Raw genomic sequence first — 24898 nt, 5'->3', positions numbered from 1 at the left:
AGAAAAATTTTACTGGCCCCAAATGTCTTTTCTATGTATAAACCTTTAAATTTTTTTAGAAACTGACTGTATAACATAATTGTAAATCATCTCACTATTCCTAACTAAAAATAATAAAATATAGCTGCAAGCAGCGATGACGGGCCCATGCCCTGGCGTCACCACCACCCCGGTGGCTTCAGGGAAACTGTGCATGACATACAATATACATTTAAACAGGGTAAATATAAAATGACTATGTCAAAGTCATTTGAATACGCCACATTTACCACAGCGGCTAGTGCCACTTTGACCACAAACCACAACATCCACATCGATGACATTTAAGTTCATTTAAGTTTAGATTAATTTCAAGTCACAGGATGTCACAAGTTCAAATGAGTATAATCATATAATAAAGTTATAATTTAAAGCATAACATTTTGCAAGTCCAAATGTATTTATCTTAAAGTCTTTTTATATTTGTATTAAGCTAATTATTAAACAAATTATATGAATGAACTGAACTGGTTCTATTCCTTATTTTCCTTTTATTATGCCACACAGAGTTTGTTAGTTGAGCCAGAAGATTCAACCAGAAAATAAAATCTAAAACTGATAGAAAGTAGTCTTTGATCATGTTAAATATATAATAAAATATAATACCTAATAAAAGGCATTGTCTTAAAACCCTGTTCTCAGCACAAGGTACTGCACAACCCTGTTTAAAAATGGGCCTATGCTGCCATCTAATGTTTATACTATGTATTACATTTGATTTTACTTATTTCTTTCAACCAACTAGTACTAATCTGCCTATTTTAATATATTATATTCATTGAAGAAGAAAAAAAAAAGATCATGATAAATACAGTTAAAAACATGCATATAGCTCTTCACTGCCTTGTAAAAATAGGGTTCTATGGTATTTGTATGAAAAAACAGTAGACCTAGCCTAAAAACATTTAGGGTAAATGCAAATTCTATACCTCAATCACAAAGAAATACTGTAAAAATATTCCATTACTCCTTTTAATACATGTCTACATGAATAATATAATTAAATTCTATATTCATTTCTGCCACAGTACCAAATTATGCAGGACTCCTAGGTCGCACCGGTGCACCTAACGTCCTCGCATACACTGCCTATCCACGAATGAAGCCGCAGAGTTTGTTCTCCTTTGACGGAACTCAAAAATATGGTTGGATCATATCGTGGTCTAAACCAATCAGAGACAGAGATGAGGCGGGTCTTTGCCTGTGATTGGCTGTGGTTCAGATATTCCTGTAGGCCTACACATCCTGAGCAGCAGAGAATCAGTTACGGCAATCAGCATCAGCAAAATAAACGCAAGATAACAGAGGAAAAACAATGAAAAGAAATAGACCCATAGAGAGTTTTTTCTCTAAGAAAAGTAGGCCGGTTCCCCCCAACACTCTCCCCGGTCAATGCTCCGACAACAGCCCAGACATGGAGCTACTTCAGCCACCAGTCTCCCCAGTCCCTGGTAAGATGCCAAGCCCCGGTCTAGAGATCTGCTAGTTTTGATGGCTGTGTGCGGACACAGGCGGTAAGGTACTTGCGGTTGCGGGTTGCAGGAGAATAAAACTATTTGTGGGACTCCTGTAAAATAGAAATATCTATAAGTAAAACATCTAGAAACAAATAAATTGTTATTCATCTATTTCACAAAAGCAACAAGAACAACTAAAACAAAATAAAGCATAATTCACAAGCATAAGCAGAGTTTCTGTTTATAACTTGTTTTTGCTGCATTGTGCAATGCATTGCTGCATTGTGCAATGTAGCCAGTATGCGTTTATTTCTAGAATGCAATGGCCAAACAGATGCATTTAAGATAGAATCACCGCTCAAAACTTCAGAGTTTTTGCTCAGTGCTGAATCCTGTATGCTGGCAAATCCTCTGATAATAACAAAGAAAGTGTAGACATGGAAGATTCATTGTGCAGTCATTTTCATTGATAATGGAGCTCTGTGAGATTGCGATGAACTGAGATTATAGCTTTTTAGGAATTATGAAAGGAGCACACTTTGCGCGCATTCTGCCACGCCAAACCATGCATGCTTTTGCTGTTATGTTAAATTACTTGAAACAGTGTCAGAAAAAAACTATTTATACTTTTATGCGGGCAGGAGCGGGACAAAACATGAATGTTGCGAGCAAGAAGGTAACATATATTTTTGCGGGAGCGGGACTGAAAAATCATGTGGCCAGAATCATAAAGAATGTGGCCAGAGCATGGCAGGAAGCAGTGCATTTGTAAGCGGATCAACAACAAGGGGGAACCCACTAAGACTTTGAGCCATGAAATGTTAGGTCTCAGTTCAAAGAAGCACCTTTAAACAGTAGCACTTTCAATTTTGAAATGTTTTATTTTGCTTAAAATGTTTTAGCTTGGCAGCTCAGTGAAGCAAATGTTTTTATTTTATATACAGTATAATATACAGTATAATTCAAATAAAAAAGTATTTACCTACACCTTATAATTGTTTAAAATCGTTTACACACACACACACACACACACACACACACACACACACACACACACACACACACACACACACACACACACACACACACACACACACACACACACGCACACACATATATATATACAGTGAGGAAAATAAGTATTTGAACTGAAATCATGGAGGGGTCTGAAATTGTCATCGTAGGTGCATGTCCACTGTGAGAGACGTAATCAAAAAAAAAAAAAATCCAGAAATCACAATGTATGATTTTTTTAACTATTTATTTGTATGATACAGCTGCAAATAAGTATTTGAACACCTGTCTATCAGCTAGAATTCTGACCCTCAAAAACCTGTTAGTCTGCCTTTAAAATGTCCACCTCCACTCCATTTATTATCCTAAATTAGATGCACCTGTTTGAGGTCGTTAGCTGCATAAAGACACCTGTCCACCCCATACAATCAGTAAGAATCCAACTACTAACATGGCCAAGACCAAAGAGCTGTCCAAAGACACTTGAGACAAAATTGTACACCTCCACAAGGCTGGAAAGGGCTACGGGGAAATTGCCAAGCAGCTTGGTGAAAAAAGGTCCACTGTTGGAGCAATCATTAGAAAATGGAAGAAGCTAAACATGACTGTCAATCTCCCTCGGACTGGGGCTCCATGCAAGATCTCACCTCGTGGGGTCTCAATGATCCTAAAAAAGGTGAGAAATCAGCCCAGAACTACACAGGAGGAGCTGGTCAATGACCTGAAAAGAGCTGGGACCACCGTTTCCAAGGTTACTGTTGGTAATACACTAAGACGTCATGGTTTGAAATCATGCATGGCACGGAAGGTTCCCCTGCTTAAACCAGCACATGTCCAGGCCCGTCTTAAGTTTGCCAATGACCATTTGGATGATCCACAGGAGTCATGGGAGAAAGTCATGTGGTCAGATGAGACCAAAATAGAACTTTTTGGTCATAATTCCACTAAACGAGTTTGGAGGAAGAAGAATGATGAGTACCATCCCAAGAACACCATCCCTACTGTGAAGCATGGGGGTGGTAGCATCTTGCTCTGGGTTGTTTTTCTGCACATGGGACAGGGCGACTGCACTGTATTAAGGAGAGGATGACCGGGGCCATGTATTGTGAGATTTTGGGGAACAACCTCCTTCCCCTCAGTTAGAGCAATGGAGATGGGTCGAGGCTGGGTCTTCCAACATGACAATGACCCGAAGCACACAGCCAGGATAACCAAGGAGTGGCTCTGTAAGAAGCATATCATGGTTCTGGCGTGGCCTAGCCAGTCTCCAGACCTAAACCCAATAGAGAATCTTTGGAGGGAGCTCAAACTCTGTGTTTCTCAGCGACAGGCCAGAAACCTGACTGATCTAGAGAAGATCTGTGTAGAGGAGTGGGCCAAAATCCCTCCTGCAGTGTGTGCAAACCTGGTGAAAAACTACAGGAAACGTTTGACATCAATTGCAAACAAAGGCTACTGTACCAAATATTAACATTGATTTTCTCAGGTGTTCAAATACTTATTTGCAGCTGTATCATACAAATAAATAGTAAAAAAATCATACATTGTGATTTCTGGATTTTTTTTAATTTAGATTATGTCTCTCACAGTGGACATGCACCTACGATGACAATTTCAGACCCGTCCATGATTTCTAAGTGGGAGAACTTGCAAAATAGCAGGGTGTTCAAATACTTATTTTCCTCACTGTATATATATATATATGAGAATGTATATGGAGCGTGATAAAGGTGACCTTGAAATTGTGGCGTTGATAATTTGGGAATAATTTGGATGGACCTAAATTTTAAAAGTTAAAACCTAAATAAAAAAGTTAGGCGCACCAAGTGCAACCAAGGCAAAAAGTAAGTCTGGAGCCCTGGTTATATCTGTTTTGATTGTTCTTCTGCTTTATTTAGTTTCATTTGTCACTTTCTAGTTTTTCACCTCCACACTACATTTCCCATGATCACTCCTGGCTCCCACCTGCACACACTCCTCAATCATGCACACCTGCCATCTTTCACCTTCATCGGCTCCACTCCACTTAAAGGGGTCATATAATGCCATTTTTGTACAAGTTAATATGATTCTTTAGTGTCTAAATGAAAAGTTTGTAATATACTTTAATTAAAAATTATCATTAGTATTGTAAAAAAACACTAATTTTATCTGGTCAAAAACAGCTCTGTTTTCAGCAAGCCATTTCAGTGCATGTGACTTTAAATGATAATGAGCTTTGCTCACCCCGCCCCTCTGTTCTGTGGGGTGTTCGACACAAAACAGTGGAGTGTTGCTTTGACAACAGTTGAGGGTATATTTTGGAGAAAGAATAGCAACAGGAGTCTCTGAGTGCAACCGTATCAATTTGAACCGGAGTCGGACCCGGAACAAGATGACGCCCCAACGAAGTTCGACAATTAAGGTTTCTGATGTTTATAACGTTTCTGAATGGTTGGTTAACGTAATGCCACTTTGATCTATCTTTGTACTGGCAGGATTGTAGTGTTACCACGTTAACTTTATCACCAGCGTACACAGTTTGTAATAACCATAACGCGTTGTTCATTATAAACGTGGGATTATGAATTATATTGAGAACGTCATACATAGAAAGCATGCCGTAATGTAACTTACCCTGCAGCCGCATTCATTGTGAAGTGTGCAAGCAATTTGCAAAGATTAAAGCTATGGTCTACGATTTCAAAGATTGTTCATTATTAATAACCTCGTTTAGATGCTGGTTATGGTTCTACAGTACAATCCTAACAATATGAAGAGAAAAAAGAATGAAAAAAATCCATTCACTCAATTGGGTGTACACCCGCAGAGAAATTGACCAATGTAAGCTGTCCGGCCGGACAGCTTACATTGGTTAACTGCTCTCATCCAATCCCCTGCTCCACTCGCGTCTCCACCCACCGCACCCCACCCGCCCCCTCCTGCGACATGAAATTTTGCGGGCAAGTAGGCAGCGTCAACTCAGCAATGGAGAAAAACCAACAGACAGCAGCAAGCGGCCCCTGCTCGCCCCAACAGTCAAGGTTGGAAGAAAGAGAAAGTCAATTGAGGAAAGAGCAGAGATTTTAAAAAAAAGTGAAGAACACCGGACTCAAAGCCGAATCAATATAGGGTCCACCATTGCCCGTTGGAGGAAGCTTCAGAGAAACCTTTGGACTTAAAACCGACGCTGACTTTTTGTTGAGCAGGTATGCATTTATTTATACTTTTATGGTGTGTATTACATAAATAGCTTTTTATCAGTCTGACAACATGATCATGCTGCCGGTCGGCATTGGAATGTTAGCCGTTTAGCATCGCCTATCACGGGTCAAAGTAATTATATTTCTTGAAGTGCTTGACTGTTTCAATAGTCCTAACGTTAGCGGTTTTCTGTTCGAGCCGATAGAACATTGCATGTGTTGCTAATCTTGCGTGGGCGTGAACTCAAATCGCACATGGTACATCTCTGTTCCGATGTTTACTCCTGCTTGACTGAGTGACGTTGTTCAGGTCGGTTCCCGGTGGGAGGGATCAGGTAGCACAGAGGGGAGGGGTGTGCGTGTGGAGGGGCGGGATGAGTTTTTTTAAAAATTCAGGCTTTCTCGACATTTTCAACATCGTAGACTACAGCTTTAATATAAAAGTTAATAAAATGTTACACTCACTTCTTCTGGAGGTGCAGCAGGAACACGAATAGTTGGTACCGATGTTTTTTTCAGGAGCAGCTTCTTAGCAAAACCTGCTTTATACTGACCCTTGTTTATAAAGCAGTCTGGTGAGAAATGATTTGTGCAAACATGAAAGCATTGACGTTGATCGGGGAGAATATTCCCTTTGAAAACAAAACTCAGCCACTGCGTCTTCAGCGATTCGGATTTAGAAACATCAAAATGACTGCTGTGTTTGTTATTACACCCAAGAACAGAACACCACAATCGCTTAGACGCCATTCTGCTCCAGCATATCAATAATGGCGGATTATGATGACAGCTCGCTCAGGGCGGGTCTGTGTTGAAACGCTGCTGTCAATTAACAATAGTGGGAGGGGCGTCCGACCGCGGTCAGACGGCTCGATTTGAGACAGGGGAAAACATATAAGGAGATTAAAAAAAAAACACTGGATGGATTTTTATCATTATAGGATGGTTGTGTACAGGCACTGCCAATACATATTTCCGTACAATCAACTTGTAAAAGTGCATGTACCATTATATGACCCCTTTAAGCTTTCTGTTCCTGTCAGTTCGCTGTCTGGTATTGTTTATGTATTGTGCACACTGTTGGGTTTGATCTTTATTTGAACTGCCACATCCTAGAGAGATCCTCTCTATAAGTGATGACCCGGATGGAGCTTCTCAACTGAATGCAAATTGAAACGTTAATCTCAACAAAGACTACGTTCTGTACAATTAAGGGTTGGTGAGTGCCGCTCTATCCAAAAGAACCTTTAAGACCAGTAAAAAGTTTTCCTCTGCGCCGCCAGAGAAGAGTTAACAGACAACTGTTGGGTTTAGTTAACCAAGTTATCCTCTAAAAATGTTCTTTTAGAGATGAAAGTTACTCTCGTTTTTAGACAGGGAAGATTAACATCACAAGCTAATAGTTGTTAGCCTCTGTTTTTTGGCTGGGAAGAAAAGTTTTGCCTCTGTTCAACAGGAAAGTTTCGGTAGGGAAGAATTGTTTTGCCTCTGTTTTCAGCAGGGAAGATTCGCATTACGGGCTAATATTTGTGTTGTCCTCTGTTTTGCCATGGAAGGTTAACAATAGTTGATCTGAGTTAAAAAGTATACACTCTGTTGATCAGAGAAGTTTTAGTGTTTTGATTGTGTGGTAACAAAGAAACTCAATTTTTTTTAGAAAGAATGCTAGACTGATCTCTCATTATTAGGAGAGCATATGGACTCAATAGTGACTGAGTCAGTCAGATTGGATTTGACAAAACATTTGGTATTGATCCAGAGAAAGTATGGTCTACTGAAGATTTGAAGAAAGTGTTGGGTTCATCTATAAGAAAGAAAAACATAAAAGGCATTATCTGCTGCCACAGAGAATTTGGTTTAGCGCTAGCTAGACAACAGTCTCAGCGCATCTCAGAGCTAGAGAAACAGAACAAAGAGAAATTTAACCGCAACAAAGCTGTAGAGAAAACTACAATTACATATCGTTGCCTCCTTGTAAGGGAAAAACTGACGTTTTGGTAGTAATAGACAAGTTCTCGAGATGAATAGAAGCTTATCCTACAGGGCATGCTACAGTTGCACATACTGCTAAATGTCTTGTCACTGATTTCATTCCCAGATGGGGATTACCAGATTCCATTGACTCGACCTCGACTAGTCAAGGAAGTGAAGTGTCTAAAATGTTGAAAATTAAGTGGAATCTTTACTGCCCCTACAGGCCACAAGCATCAGGACAGGTTTAACGATCGAACAGAACAATCAAAACTTGGCCAAGCAAAATGCATCAGGAAGGAGTATAATGGGTTGAGGAGCTGCCAGCGGTACGGTGTAGTATGAGAGCGTCACCTAACAGATCATTAGGACTGAGCCCTCATGAGATTATTACAGGACGCCCAATGCAGATGCCAGGTGCGATTGATCTTAGAAATGCTGATGTACACATTGCCTCAGATGCCCTGATTACTTGCTGTGAAAACCTCACAAAGGCAATACAGTGTGCCAGAAAGAGAGTTGAGTTGTGTTGGCAGACGCCACCAGAAGGTGGACACATGATCATCCCAGGTCAGTGGGTGATGATAAAATCATCCAGAAACAAGCCGTTAGAGCCTAAGTGGCATGGACCACATCAAGTGATGTTGATTACAGCAGCTGCAGGGTTGTGTCAGGGAAGGTTGTAAAGTTGTTCCCCCACCCACAGGGATAGGATAGGACACACGGACCAGTGAGGAGCCTGGGAAAGAACCAAATGCAACAGGCTGTGGGGGCCAATCCCGTGGTGAAGATTCCCTCATAGGCCTTCCCCCACCCACTACTCCATACTTACCTCACTGTTCTTTAGGTGTCGCAGGAATTAAGAAATAGGGAAAGAAGGAACAACAATAACAGACTCAGGCCTAGTCCACACGTACACGGGTATTTTTATAACCTCCTCCGTTTAAAAAAATAATCGCATCCACATAAGCAAGGTTTAAAAAAAATCTCTGTCCACATTAAAACGCAAAACCACGCTATGATTGGCTGCCTGATTTCCGCATTGGTCTCATCCACGGAATCGATGCACTGAGGGATGCCATGGGCTCAGTGAAACCCTTCTACAAGTTCCTTTACTTTGGACTCAGTGACAGGTAACTGTATATACACAGGGGCAGGGCCCAAGTGGACTGGAATAGCGTCATACACTTGCCTTACTATTTTGTATTATTGCATTCTGGCTTATTGCCTCTGTTGTGCAATACAATGAGATAACTGTGCATGTATCTGTATACATGTGATAAGAGCTGTTAGCAGAGTTATCAAAAGCTACGTCCACCATTTCATAGACTCGACTCATGTAAACAAAAGAGATAACGGCGCACAATTTGACGTTAAAACAAAGGAGAGAACGACACACACTTCGACTTCACAAGCCGAAATCTCCGGTTTTACCGTCAACATGACAACGCTGCAACCAGAGTTTCTAAAAATCTTCACCCTTGCCGGAGTTTACAAAAAAGTCCGGTTTCAGTGACCGGATACTGCGTTTCCGTGTGGATGAACAGCCAAACCGCGTAGAAAAAGCTGCGGTTTTGAAAATACCCGTGTTCGTGTGGACAGGGCCTCAGATTGAACAGAGGAGACAACCCTAATGTTTGCAGTCTTTTAGAACAAATACTGCTCTGTTGTCTTTTGTTTTCTTTCTTACTCTGTGCAGATACCACTTGATGGCTGTCCCCAGACCCATACGCACCGGCCTCCTCGTCTGCGTATGAAGCCACAACCTCTAAAGGGCAACTAGACCCACTACTGGGCCTACTGTCAGAAAAAAAAAAGAAAAAAAAAAACACGCAGAGAATCACATTGGGAACTTCAGTCATACATCCACATGATCAAGATTGCCGTACTAGTAATCATCATGCAGGGCTCGACATTAACACTTGTCCGCTTATCCGGGACAAGTAGATTTTTTGAAGGGGCAAGTGAAAGACAATTTTACTTGCCCGACCGGACAAGTAGCCTGATTAAAACATCAATAGGCTTCCAAAAAATAACTAGGGAATCACCAAAATACAAGAATGATTCTGCATTAATTTAGTGTAAGTGGTGATCAATAGTGGATAATAATATATAATGAACTGACGATAACAAGGTTGCGCTGTTGACGCTTGTGCAGCCTCTCGAGGAGAAATCGAAACACATGAGCACAGCTCACACAGAGAAACTCTAACATACTGTAACATACTGCGGTAAAAATGTGGAGTTTTTATATTTATAACATATGATACAGTTAAGCAACATCACACGGACAGGAGTCCTTCCTGAATACCATCACAATTGAACTGATTTCATATGACAGTTTCATAAACAATTAATTAACATTAAGTCACTTATATTTTAGATGCAATATTGACTGTTTTTGTTCAATTTCAGCAGCAAAAATATTTTCAAACAAAGATCACAGCAGAACCATAACGCTTCTCCCAGCAACAGTGTGTTACTGAATGATTCAGCGTTTTGAATGAATCGGTTGAATCAAAGATTCAATGAACTATTCATAAACGACTACCTCATTCTTGAACGAATCGACTCAATTACTCACTCATTAAGACGGTCACCTGCTGCCACCTACTGGCAGTTTAGTTTCAAGTTTTAACATTCTTTCCAACATTTCTTATTTGTATATTCAAAAAATATTAAAACAATCTCATAACATTATTTATTGTGGTTGTAATTTTTCATTGTAAATGATTTAATTTGATTGGTAACAGCCCTATAGTGTCTTATTCTAATATAATTTATTGATCAAATTTAAGAATATAAAATGAAAGCTGAAGCATAGCCTATATTTAATAAGATTATGAAAAATGCCCTTTATACAAGGTAGAAATATCACAAATATGCAGATTTAAATATGTCAAAGCTGATTAAACACTGATGAGAATTGCTTCAGAATAAATTATATTTACAACAAAAAAACAATTTATTTATTTCCGGACAAGCACATATTTTACATGGACAAGTGAGTGACAGATTTACTTGTCCGAAGGACAAGCATATTAACATGCTTAATGTCGAGTCCTGATCATGTACATTGCACAAAGTGTAGACTCCAGAAAAAACATATTCTTAGAGCTGATGAAAATGTCAAGAAGCGCCTTGTTTGCTGGAAAGAACGTTTGCATGCCACACCTGCCTTCAGTAGGAGCAGGAATCCCAAGGGTGGCACACCAGTGGAATATACAACAAGAGTACATGTCATAACTCCTCCAGCTTCTCCGTGTTGCATTCCTGGATAACCATCCTGCGACCTGACTTCAGCTACTCCCATCGTGACAGATCTACTCTTGCTAATTCCTTTTCCTTGGTGCGTGGAAAATTATGCTCCAGCCTCGATTCCATTAGGTAAAATTCCTTGTGAACGTTGCTACCTTGTGGTCAAAATGAGAACAGAATCCCATGTGGACATTACTCCATCAGCAGAGAGAGAGGAAAAGGACTTAGAAGGGTGTCTACACAGGACACCATCTCTCGAAAATACACACTCCACCACAAGCTCTCCACATCTACATAATTCAGCTCCTACCACAAACAAAGAAGATGGCTGCATTCCAGGACTCACTTATGCACAAACATGGTGGTCAAGAACTCTTGAACAAAATCCAACAAGAAATCCTTATCTTTCAGCAAAATTACATCAGATGACTGAAGATAATTCTTAATCGTTCGGGAACCTGTTAGGTCAACAAATGCCCCACGAGAAAAGGACTGTTCCAACCACAAAAGACTATTACCCGTAAGAACTACATGCACCCTAGTGGCATTTTTGTTTATGTGTCAGCATGCCATTCGTCAGCATGCCATTCGTCAACAATGAGCAAGTGATATGTGCCTGTAACTTTTTCAAGTTACATGACTAGAAGATGGGGCTTACGTTAACAAACATAAGCTACAGAATGGATTTATGAAGGACTGTGGGATTATAAATGTAAGAATCTGTTTAAAACTAAGGGAAATACATTGTATTTAAGGTAAAGATGATGACATTAGTCTGTTAAAGGGGTGGTAAAACATTCTTTCGAAGGCTTGATTGTGTTTGTGGGGTGCACTGTAACATGTGTTCATGCTTCGTTTATAAAAAATGGCATTATTTTTCATATATTTCGCCTTTATTCTACACTGCTCTGTCCCTCCTTGTAAAAACGGTCTGATGGTTTCCGGGTTCTATGAAGCCGATCCCTCAAAAATACGCAATGGGCTCAGATTGGTTAGCTGGCCCAGTGTGTTGTGATTCGCTATCCGCAGTGCACGTTTGTCGGAAATGTCACGCACCTTACCTTTACCAGTAGACTGCTTTGGTAGTATTTGAAACAATGGCGTCTATAAAACCATACCAATTTGAGCCTGAATCGGACCCAGAACATTTTAGTGAAGATGATCGAGCAGAACCTGTTCAACCTGTTCAGTCCTCAAGAGTAAAGACTGCGGATCTATAGTGATCGCTACTGAATGGCACTGTTACTTTTGTATTTTTAGAACAATTATAGCCAAATATCTGTCGCAAGAACTATTAACCCAAAACGAACACTGGCTTTACTATAGTAGCCAAATCAAACACAGAACCATTTTTAGCATGCCTGTAGATAAACAAGCATGTAGATAAACAATACATAAAAGCTTTAATCAAAGAATAAATTACACTAATTCCAAGTTTATTTTACAATTCGAACTGTTACAGGAAAACACATCGACGAAAAACAAATCATATTTACAGGTTGTGGCCCGTAAACAGCTTCTGTTTTTAAATCCATCTTTCAGGACAAGCCGTTGTGCGAATCCTGCATTGAACTCGCAAAGATTGTGGAAGCTTTCCTCTGTGAAATGTGCAGCGGGAGCTGCGTGCACCCATTGTGCATTCACACACTGGCAGCGTTTATCTCGCGCAGCTGAACCGCGGCTCGTGTATCGCAAATACAGACAAATATTTTCCATTATGTCACATTTTCCGGTCTTCTCCTCCGACCCCTGTCTGTCTCGTGCTTTGATTTATGATGGGCAGCATATAACTGCTGCAAATGCGACCTGTTCCCCTCTGTCTCATACACACATGCATATAACATGTTTTATGTTAAACGCACTGCAATGCACCCACGTCGCTAGGAAGGCTGAACAAAGTGGACCTGCAATCCGGATGAAAATAACAGCGTTTCGTCTGCATTGCGGCAACAACACTCCAGCCTACTAACTATACCACAGCAACTCTTCCCCACAGCAATACAAAATGGCCTCATCCCCCCTTATTTAATATTCTCGGAGGAGGGGTTTATGTAAATATTGGGACTTGTGATGTCAGCAAGCCTGAAGGAATGTCTGTAGTCCCTACCGGACATTTGCTGTAGTCCTTAGAAATAGATTTTTTTTTAAACAAATATCTCCCTTTGCTTTAAACTTTGAACGTTGTAACTTTGCAGATGTTGTTTATGCTCAAACAGCATTATTACACACTAGCTAAAGTTATAAAAATGAAATCGTGTTTTACCACCCCTTTAAGCAAAGTTTCCAGAAGGATATTTCTGCCAATTCCTTTTCTCGTTTTTAAATGGAAATCATTATGCTGATTGGATTAGGATTGGAGTCTGGGGCAGGTCTCTTAATTATCTCACCTGGATAATTAATTTGCATGCTTTGTTTAAGGTCGTCACCCATTTGCTGTGTAATTCCTCCCCCTGAAATGTGGATAAATTATAGTGTTTTGTACTGTTTGAGTTAGACTCATTTGACGACTACAGCAACCAAACAGCACGTCTCAATAAAGAGTAATGTCTGCTTGAAAGATATCCCAACGTCTCCTTGTCTGTAGCCTGGCTCCGCCCTCCTACGTACTTCTGCTCAATTTTCATTTTCCTTCAGTACTACGTCTGGGACTGCGGTGTATGCTTAGGTTTTCCCCCGAACAATTTTTTACCGGTCCAATCAGCGAACAGAGGGAGTGGCTGAGAGCGATGACGTTGATGTCATGCGCTAGTTTGAGTTGTAGTTCAGTAATGGCGGCGGTGAAAGATGCGAGTGTGTGGCAGCGCTGACGAATGTCCAGAAGTTAAAAGTGTGGCGAGGTGGACGAGCGAGCGAGAGCGGTGTGCGTGATTGAGACACACCGGTCTCGAGTCCTCTCATGAGGGAGCACGGAGGCATATAAGGACGAGCGACACCGGTGAAGGACGAGAGAGGACTAGGCCTGGATTTTAAGTTGGGTTTTGTTATGTTTGTGCGCGGCAGTCGCCCGTGAGGGGCTGGTTCAAATGAGTAACAATTCGTGCTACCTTTTATCAACAAATTCGGTGTCTTTAGATGATAACTAGGGTTAGTTTCACTTATGATTTAATGTTCGTTGCCGCTTCTTCAAATTTTTTCCCTTCTCGTGTCGAGTTTTCTTTGCCAGTAGAGCATGTTCTTTAGATGTGCATGTTAAAAGTTGCACGCTGACAGGCTGTTGTCGCGTTTATTTCTGATGTGTAATGATGACACTTATGGCTTGTTAGTGCTGCTTTACAATTTCGAACTATTGTTAAGCTGCTTTGAAACAGTCTTGTATTGTATGAAGTGCTATAGAAATAAAGGTGCCAACCTATATATATATTCAGTATATATTTACAAAACAAAAAAATGCATGCATGATTTAAAAGAAATGATTTTGAAGTTTTGATTTCTACTGTAAGTAATCAAATGAGGTATATTTACATCTTAATCAAATGCAAGGGGGTAAAAATAATTTTATTTATTTCTTTAAACATTGTTTTGATTTATAAGTGAACTATTTATAAATGAACAAGTGCTGTCACACATGATCATTGGGTGTAGATAATCTGTAAATGAAGGTTACATTCAAATGGCAGTGTTTTCCAAATTAAACAAAAGAGATGTTAGTTTTTAATGATGTGTCTAATATAGGGAACTGCATTTTGCAAAAAGTTTGTTGTACAATTGTAAACGGAGTGTAACACGGCAACAGTTGTCAGTATAACACCAAGCGTGTTATATTACTCTGGATATGCATAGAAATAGGGCTAGGTTCGACTCTTAGGAGGACAAAAAAATAATCTTGGGCCAAATGGTATGAAACAGCTAACAGCACATTTATAGCACACACACATATATATATATATATATATATATATATATATATATATATATATATATATATATATATAAAGAAACCCAGAATGAAACGGGTTAATACTTTGATGTATTGTCCCAACACAACACTTCTGAAATGGAAAAAAAATTTAAAAATCTATATTTAGTCCATGTCGTGCACAACAGGTCCAAGAAAACAAAACAAAAAAATAAAGTGTCCAAAAGTCCTCCTGGTTCCTTCACAAGTTGGTGTGTTGTGTGAAATGTATGTATGTATGTATATGTAAGGCCTTTCTTTTTCTACTACCCGTGTAGTGTGTATATAAAGTAACAGCTTAGCTGAAATGAAATGAATCCCACGCAAACAGGTCCGAGTTAAACGTAAGCTGTTGGGCCTTCACAGGGACTGGCTCGCCATAGCTCGCATAAGCTCAGGTTTTATGTCACAGTATGGAATCAGGCAATAAAAAACAGTCAGAGTTCATAGAGACAAGGTCTCTCAATCAACATCAATCGGAATTCCTTTTGAAACCCAGAAACACACTCGTGCGTACCACCCATAGACAGTAAAAGAAATGGACACAGCGACCCCTTGGGCTTCAGCGGGGAAAAGTGAAGTCAAGTAGAAGCACTAACTTCCTGATGGCTGAGCGTACTGCACAGCTTCAGACTGAGCTTGACGACGTAGATGTGACGTGAGCAACCAGTCTGACAGTTGTATGTCTTCTAGTAGTTGTACAGAGTGAAATCTGAATCTCATTTTTGAAATATTTTGTCCCGTTGCTTTTGGCTCTCTATGGGCTTCTCCACATGCTTCTCCCATGACTTTATCGGCCTTTATGCCTCTGCGTCCCCCCGATTGCCTCATAGACCGTAAAAGATTGCCTGCGAGCTTCTCCTTGCCCCTATGGAAGGTATGCTTTCCGGGTGCTGGATTACCCCCTTGGTACCACCAGCTAAGAACGGTCTTCTTCTCTGTCTATGTCTCAGCCAACCAGTTCATATAGCTCCCCCTTCAGGGAAACTATGGTACTGCATAGAACTTGGTGTGAAACTTTAGGGGGTTACATGAGTGTAAAGCAAATAATGTGCTTGCAGTTTTGCAGATTTGGTCTGAAGATTAGGTACATGAGTGAATGGTTTCACTGAGTGGCCTCAAGTACCACAAACTGTAATCCCTCACCATGGCAACAACGTTCGAGATATCCAATATCCGTTCGCAATTTAGCATCCTCAATGTCTTGACATGTTGAGAAAGTTTGGTGTGAATCGTATGAATCCCCTTGGAGAATTAGTTTGAATCCCAATTCAAACCAAAATAGCCAATGTCCTGTTGGTCGAAGTTAATGACTGTAAATATGAAAATTGAAGAAATTTGATGAGACCAATATATGTACCGAGTTTGGTGACTGTCGCCGGTAAAACTACCACTTTCTAACCATAACCCTAACCTGCCCCACCACTCCCACCCCCATGTTAAGAGCCTCAATATTATAGATATTCAAGATATCAAGAATCCCATCACAGTTTTAAATCAGCCATGTCTTGAGATTATTCTGACCAGGTTTGAAGTAATTTGGGTAAAATTAAGAGGGCAATTTGAAAGAGACACTTTCTGCTGCTAGTTGGTAGCACTATGACTTTGACTCAAAATATTTGCATCCACGTGATCGGCCTCCTTGAAACGAACATACATCTGAAATTTCATCAAAATTAGATAATGTATGCACTTCATGTTTCCCTTTTTACGCCATAAATTCGTTTTTGTAAATTCATAAATTTGTTCGCCACGACCAAACCATTCACAATATTAAAAAATCGTCTTGGCTTCGTGTTGTTGACCAAGTTTGGTGCCGATCTCATAACTCCCTTAGGAGGGGTATTAAAACGTTTAGTACATGCGATGCGCTTTTCACAAAACCATGAATAGCCGACTTTCTGTTTGGTTGGCGTCAGGCTGTCAGTGAGAAAGTTGTCCCGCTCTATGAGATCTATATGCGTACAGAGTTTTGTACATATACATGTGAAAGTATATACAATATATACTCAAAATGCATTCAAAGGCATTCAAATTACTTCACTCGTTGGGGCTTAGGCCCTAATATCAACAAAACTAAAGTCATTATCAGAATCTTGTGAAGTAGGTCATCTAGGTATTTTTGCCCATGATTTCAGGACTACTGTGTACTGAGACATAAGTTTGGAAGTATGAATTTTCTTATGCAGTCTGTGGACTGAAGGTCCAGATTTATGACCTGGATTTCTTCGCCATCTAGTGGTGACTTGTGAAAGCTGATGTGTCACAGAGCAGCATGTGTGTGTTTGTGTGTGTTTGCAGGATCACAGAGCTGTTGGGTTTTGATCCAGTGGATCTGTTGCAGCATTCTGTGTATGAATACTATCACGCTCTGGATTCTGACCACATGACCAAAACACACCACAACTGTAAGGTCATATAAATGCCATTCACGTATGCAGATCTAAATTGAGATATATCATAATGATTCATATGTCTCTCTCTGCAGTGTTTGTAAAGGGACAAGTGTGTACTGGACAGTACCGGCTGTTGGCTAAAGCAGGAGGATTTGTTTGGGCAGAGACTCAGGCCACTGTGATCTATAACAGTAAAAACTCCCAGCCACAGTGTGTGGTCTGTGTCAACTACATCCTCAGGTGGGACTTCACACATTAGTCTTAGTGTGCGTTTAAATGTGTGTCTGCCTGAATATCAATATGTGCTTGTGTTTGTATGAGTGCCATTATTTTCATCTGTTTTCGTTTCATCCTTTGCAGTGGCATTGAACAGCCCAAACAAATCCTATCCCTTCAGCAAACCAACAGCACAAAAATAAAATGTGAACAGGAAGAACGCCAGGAGGAGTTCCTTGTGGCTGAAGTGACCGTGGCTGAGTTGAAAGAGGAGGGAAAACAGAGGGATGAAAAGGAAGAGGCATCTGTGGAAGAGGAGTTAAATGATAGCCTGAAGGGGGAGCCAGCGGCACTGACTGTAGTAGACCCTGTCCTCACACTGGATGTCACCAGCACAGGTCTGAACTCCACATTAAATATGTTTCCATCCAAATTGTATGAGTTTCTTTTTTCTGCTGAACACAAAAGAAGATATTTTAAAGAATGTTTGTAACAAAGCAACCATTGACTACCATAGTTTTTTCCCCCCTACTATGATAGTCAATGGTTGCTCTATCTGCTTGGTTACAAACATTCTTCAAAATATCTTCTTTTGTGTTCAGCAGAACAAAGAATCTCATACAGGTTTGGAACAACTTGAGGGTGAGTAAATGAAAACAGAATTTTCATTTTTGGGTGAACTATCCCTTTAACACTGTCATCTTGTGCTCTGAGGCAGATGCCTGGTGTTTGGGAACGCAGTTGTGAAAGACAGTTCTTGGAGGAAATTATACACAATCATTTTGATGACAGACTCTGACTTAGGCATTTCAGAATAATCATGCCAAAATTTGAGATGCTGTGCAAAGAAATTGATCTTCTGATTAGTCCAGTTATCCAATTACATCCTCTGTTGAGGCAAAGTCGTGTGAGTTTTTTGTTGCACATCGAGGAATGTATTAATTAAATGTTTCCATCTTAGTTTATGCGCATGTCTTATATAAAAACATTATCCGCCTCAATTGAGCACATACGTTTTTTATCGCACATCTTTAGAATTTATGCGCATCTTGGCGTGACTCATCTAAGTCAAATGTATTAGTTGCTAGAACTTCTGGAAGTTTCAGGGTCATTCACGCAATTTCAGTCTGCAGTAAATTCTGTGTGCCTTATATTGTGTTGACGTTGTGTTTTCTGAAAATACTGTAGATAGCACCAAAATGCCTACGTTTGAATGGAATAATAGCAATTATGTAGTAAATATTGTAGAATACCTAGTGCCTACTTATTTTAAAAAATCTGCTACTTTTTTACTTTAACTAAAACTTTATGACATGCAGTATGCAACAACCATTTAATTAATATGCTGCATTGCTGTTACATGACCTCACAACACTTCGTCATTAATAAAGCATGCTGCATCCATGATGTTGGGCATACATTAAACATCTAGAGAAAATTATTGGTTTTGATTAAACAATACATGTCATCCTTATATACATTACATCGTTTGACTCATACGTCGTTGCCTATAATCCTATTATTCACAGCCCATAATACAATAACTAAACATTCATATTTATACATATATTTACATTTTGACCAATTATAAGAAAGTATGTTTTTTTTGTTTTGTTTTTTCTTGCAGACTCTGCAATATCTGTGTTGACAGAAATCCCTCTCTACAACGATGTCATGTTGCCATCTTCAAGTGTTCTGCTACCCCTCTCACCCCTCTCTCCTCTCTGTTCCTCACTAAATGATGATGATGCCTCCCCAGCCTATCTTCAACCTGATGACTTCCCCTTCTCACAATCTTCGGCTTCTGATTCTTCCAGATCCCAGGTGGAGTCTAGTCACTGTTTTACAGTACATTCCATACCTTTCACACTTTTAGCAAAATAACAAAATGTATATTAAATGTGACATGAATTGGTTGTTTGTTTATGTTTAGGTTGATCTCCCAGAGGATTCAGAATTAAGTGACCTAAAACCAGATCACGTGGAGAGACTATTTTCCATGGATATGGAGTCTAGGGCATCCTTTAATACACAGGTACAGTGGGTTGATGATGTACTGCATCCACACAGATGTCAATATAAGTCCAAGACGACAGCCATATCAAGCAACACAACAAAATAAATGTAGTGCACCATTACGTGCTTTAATGTGCTGGCGATTATGATGATCATAGGGAGTGGGCTTGGATCTGGAGATGTTAGCTCCATACATTCCCATAGATGATGACTTCCAGCTGCGGACGGCTTCTCCAGCTGAGTCGATGTGTTCCAGCCCAGGTTCAGCGCTTGAACTGACCCCCTCCAGCAGCACACAAACTGCCCCTGCTCTCCCAGCAGCCCCTCCAGACATGGTGTCCTGTGACACTGTTCAGCAGAACACTAGAACCACAGAGCAGGACAACAGCAGGTGAGGCCTCATGCTCAGAGAGACATGCTTTGTTAATCAGATCTGTGCTGCAAATTAACTCTTAACAGATGAACAAACAAATACAGTAATTCAAGAATCTATTTTCTGTTGCCCTTTTTTCTCTCTTCCGGTTTCGTTATGTAACTCTCCAGAGAAATTATTCAAGACAGCGATATTTCTTCTAAATGTCAGACCAACCCAAAGCTACTCAAGAGGAAACTTGAGACCATACCTCTGTCTGAAGCAATAAGGCTGGTATGTGAGATCTTTAATGTGTATTACTGCATATCTCTCTGGAATACTTGAATCGGAGTCAATCACTTCATGGAACTGTCAGAACATATTAATAATATTATAAAAATAAATGTTTATAATGAGCAGTCAGCTGGGCACTATAGCAATTCTTATTAAGTGGGGGACATTTCTTGGGATTCTTTACCGAACTTAAGTACCTGAGATCCTGACACCTTGCAGTTCTGGAGAATCCAGGTAGGTTGCAGTTCTGGAAAATGGTGGCGCTGGAGACTAAAGCGTTCCTGATGGTTTCACACTTAATTCTTTCGCAGTTAACCGGTGTCTTTTCTTCACCACCTGTTTTTGTCTGACCCTGCTAACCCAATGAGCATTTCACTGTCCAATGGTTGTAATAATCGGCCTTATTGGAAGCTGTTACTTCAATTAAAATGGGGTCAGATAATACTGTGTGAGATTTAGGAGTGTTTAAAATGGATGAGACAGACAACAGCAATATGATGTATAAATAAAAGTGTATTTACAATATTCACAAGGAAATTAAAACAACACAGTAAAACCAGGAAACCTCAGTCTGAGTCCTCAACCCCATACCCAAAAACAGTCTGAATGAATCCCAATGTGTAAGTGTCCATTGGTGTATACAAAGTCCACGGAAGTGATTATCCAAATTGTGCTGGAAAGGAAAGTCCACACTGGATACTCTGCAATCTACTTGGCTGGTGATTATCATGTGGTCGGTTTGTATAGCAAACTTTTTTGCCATGCTGCCTCCTTTATGCTGGTCTACTTCCTGCAGACCCAGTAACATTTAAAGACATACACACATTAAAACAGATAAGAGGAATAAAATTGACTAAAATGACTAAGAAAACATGTAAACCTATTAAAACTCTTATATACATAAAATCATTATAATATATAGAGTGGTTAAAACCTGCGTCTTGTGTGACAGTGTCTGCAATGTTAACTGCAATGTCTAGTTTTGCATTCGTTTTGCATCCTTCTCATGGGCACTTAAGAATTTTTCACTTCTCAGTCTGTGTTAAGTTTCTTTTTTGGCTCATTTTATCTGTACAAAAAAACGTGACTAATAATTCTGCACACCTGAATATAAGGTGTTTTTCATTCCAAACCTTCATGAACAATTACAGGGAGTGCAGAATTATTAGGCACGTTGATTTTCTGATCATATTTTTTTTCCAGGCACATTTGACCAATTCCAAACCACAGTAATCCTAATAACTACTATTGATTTAGTATTTAATAATGTATAAGTGATATATAATTGTTCATGAAGGCTGGAAATGAAAATCACCTTATATTCAGGTGTGCAGAATTATTAGGTATGTTTTCTTTTACAGATAAATTGAGCCAAAAAAGAGATTTAACTCAGACTGAAAAGTCAAAAAGTATTAAATGCCCATGAGAAGGATGCAATACTAATGCAATACTAGACATTGCAGTTAAGGGGTGACCATTGGACAGTGAAATGCTCGTTGGGTCAGCAGGGTCAGACAAAAACATGTGGCGGAGAAAAGACACCTATTAACCGCAAAAGAATTAAGAATTAAGGTGAAGAATTAAGGGTGAAACCATCAGGAACCCTTTAGTCTCCAGCGCCACCATTTTCCAGAGCTGCAATCTACCTGGAGTCTCCAGAAGTGCAAGGTGTCAGGATCTCAGAGACTTCAGTTAGGTAAAGAATCCTAAAAAATGACCCCCACTAAATAAGAATCATAAGCTGAAGTGTTGTAAAATACATGAAGCCTGCTTTTTTATAGGCTTTATAGGTTTTATAGGTTGAGAATGACTCTTGAAGGACCAGCACCACATCCTCTAGTACCACTGTTTGAAGAATTAATCTTCCAGAATCTGGCAGTACGTTTTGGGAGTTCATTTTAGTCCATCTTGAAGTCCGTTTTGCAGAGATGGACTAAAAATATAGAAAAAAAATATGATCAGAAAATCAACGTGCCTAATAATTCTGCACTCCCTGTATATATCACCTATAAATGATTAAATACAATATTAATAGTAGTTAATAAGATTATGGTGGTTTGGAATTGGTAAAATGTGCCTGGAAAAAAAGTATCAGAAAATCAACATGCCTACACTCTAAAAAAAAAAAAGGTTGTATATGGCACTAAAAGTGGTTCTTGGCTCGTAATCATTGGGGATCCTTTTAAGTGCTGTATAGCACAAATATTGGTGCTTCTGTGGTTCTTCAGCGGTGCTTCAGTGGTTCTTCACCGGTTCTTTGGCTGAGGTGCTATATAGCACCGCTACCATATACAGAAAATGTTAAGATATGGTGCCATATAGCACCAAAAGTGGTTCCCCTATGATTACGACAAAGAACCACTTTTAGTGCCATATAGAACCTTTTTTTTTTAGAGTGTAATAATTCTGCACGCAGTGTATATAAGAAGAGTTTACGTGTGACTGTTGATGTGTGTTTTCTCCCAGGGGTCTGTGTTGCAGGTGGTGACTGATTTTCCAGAGAAAAAGGTCAGGAAATCAGATGCTTCATCATCAGAAGGGATTCGTCACGCCACGATACTGTTACTGCCATCTGGTATGTAACCATGGAGACAACACGTCAGTGTGTGAAATCTTTGCGAATATTACGAGACTTTTTTCATGCAAATTTGCTCTTTCTGCTTTTTTTTCCTCAGATGTTGCGAGTAGATTGTTGAGCAGATCGTCAGAGGGTGGAGCCATAACTATGCCCCTCCCCCAGCTGACCTGTTACGACTGTGAGGTAAATGTGCCTGTGACTGGACGGCAGCACCTGTTACAGGGGGAGGAGCTACTGTGTGCCTTGGACCTAGTTATTTAAAAAAAAAAACATGTGTGTTTTCCCATAAATAGGGAGATATCAGTGGCATTATGGATTGACTTCCATTATAAAAGAAACAGTGGTGAGCAATACATAGCTAGTTAATAATAATTTATGCCAAGGGAAATGTATAACAGAATTATGATGTTCTTACAAGATAGAAATACTCACAGAGAAGATAATATATATTCTATTCTATTTAAGATTGTATTGTGTTACAACTACAAAGATTTTTCTCGCACAAATTACATGAATTTACCTGCAGCTTTCAGAAAATGTTATTTTATTAGCACTGCACTGTTTTTATAATATATGTCTAAGGTATGTATAAGGTACAAGGTATGTTTTCTTTGTTCAGGTCTCTACATGTCCCATATATTTGTGTGTAAATGTTGTGAAATGTCTAAAGTGGCTTTTATTATAAATTTGTGAAATATATTATACAGCATTTGAGAGTAGTCAGCATATTGGTAGACCGACCCACACTACTACCTACATTACGCATTACTACCCTAATGTTGAAATTATTACTCACTATTCCTATTATTGCTAGAGATTTCTATTTAGTTTCATCTCTGGATTTATGTGGGACATTAACGGTTAAAATGTTCTCTTGTGTTCCCTATACTATGAGTTTCCCGTATTACAATAACAGTGGCAAATAGGAAGCATAAGATCTGGTACTACAACCCCTAGTGTGTGAGCTCTGTGTTTCTCATGTTCTTTCCTGTCGTGTCACATTGTCTTCAGGAAACTGTAATATCTGTGACAAATAAAAACATTGTTTTTCAACAACAGTTAGCCTTTAGACATCAGTGTGTGATTTAAATGTAAAGCCTTCAAACAAATAAAAATAATAATAGAACCCATACTACTGTTCAAAAGTGTTTTACAGAAGTCTCTATTTGATGAAAAATACTGTAAAAATAGCATATTGAAATATATATTGTGAAATATTATTACAGTTTAAACTAACTATTTTCTATTTTAATATCTTGTAAAATTTAATTTATTCCTGCGATGACTAACCTGAATTTTTAGCAGTTCCAGTGTCATATGATCCTTCATAAATCATTTTAATATGCTGATTGCTGCTCAATAACTTTTTTTTATTATCAACATTGAAAAGGATTTTTATTTGAGATGTTTTTCCATTCTTTACACCACTAAACCTAACCCTACTGTATATAAACAGTACATCCGCAAATAAGTCAAGATTGTGTTCAAATGTATGTGTTCATCCAACACAACACAACACAACACAGAACAAGAACTGTTTTCAATTACTAATGGCCTTGCCAAAGGACTTGCTTCATCGCTCAGGACGCTGCATGAGCTCTTTATGTGCTGCGCGAGACACACAAAACCTCAGAAGGTCCCCTCCACATTTCTGTGGGAAAACACTTACTCATGGAGAATGGCTTTATTCTTGGTAACTTTATACACACCATGTTGTATCTGTGTCTGTCGTCCAGGTTGAGTGAATGGCTCTCATTGAATTAGTGGGGAAATCCCATGATTCTTGCTTTTGTTGCTATGGAGAGGGCTGTTCTCAGTCTCTATGGACTGTTGCACTTCAATCAAACGCAGGCCAGTTTTATGAAGGTAAGAAAAAGACTGTTTTTCTATTTAACGATTTGTTCTCATAAACATGTCCAGTGAGGCTGATTGTTCACAATAATGACCAGCTTTACTCTGCAGGAGCAGCTGGTTTGTTTGTGTATGACGGGTGGTTGTTCAACTGAACTGTGGAGTTCTGCACATTAGTCTGATAATATAAAACATTTCCAAGAGCGCTGATATAACAGTCCAACAGCACTGGGACAGCTAGATGGTTCAGGTGTGTTTAATTGAAGTTGGAGTTTAATTGAATCTGTGGCCCTTTAGGAGAAGAATTGGACACCCCTGTTCTATGCCATTTTGTAGTAGGAATAGTGCAATAAGTGTGTATGGACTGAAAATTCATAAA

General features: G+C 39.4%; 1 protein-coding gene across 2 annotated transcripts in view; it reads left to right on the top strand.

The window, feature by feature from the left end:
• Nucleotides 1-24898, top strand: part of hif1aa (hypoxia inducible factor 1 subunit alpha a) — a 59473-nt gene extending 34575 nt beyond the window's left edge. For both annotated transcript variants that reach the window (XM_079843136.1, XM_079843135.1), the window contains 9 exons: nucleotides 17118-17224; nucleotides 17305-17452; nucleotides 17573-17826; nucleotides 19056-19252; nucleotides 19362-19463; nucleotides 19603-19835; nucleotides 19988-20090; nucleotides 22557-22665; nucleotides 22766-24898. In XM_079843136.1, coding sequence (XP_079699262.1) covers nucleotides 17118-17224; nucleotides 17305-17452; nucleotides 17573-17826; nucleotides 19056-19252; nucleotides 19362-19463; nucleotides 19603-19835; nucleotides 19988-20090; nucleotides 22557-22665; nucleotides 22766-22929 — 1417 coding nt within the window. In that variant the 3' untranslated portion in view covers nucleotides 22930-24898. The remainder of the gene's footprint in view (nucleotides 1-17117; nucleotides 17225-17304; nucleotides 17453-17572; nucleotides 17827-19055; nucleotides 19253-19361; nucleotides 19464-19602; nucleotides 19836-19987; nucleotides 20091-22556; nucleotides 22666-22765) is intronic.

The sequence above is a fragment of the Gobio gobio genome (genome assembly GCF_949357685.1).
Source record: "Gobio gobio genome assembly, chromosome: 18".
Taxonomy (NCBI): Eukaryota; Metazoa; Chordata; class Actinopteri; order Cypriniformes; family Gobionidae; genus Gobio; species Gobio gobio.
This window is presented reverse-complemented; position numbering and strand designations above follow the sequence as displayed.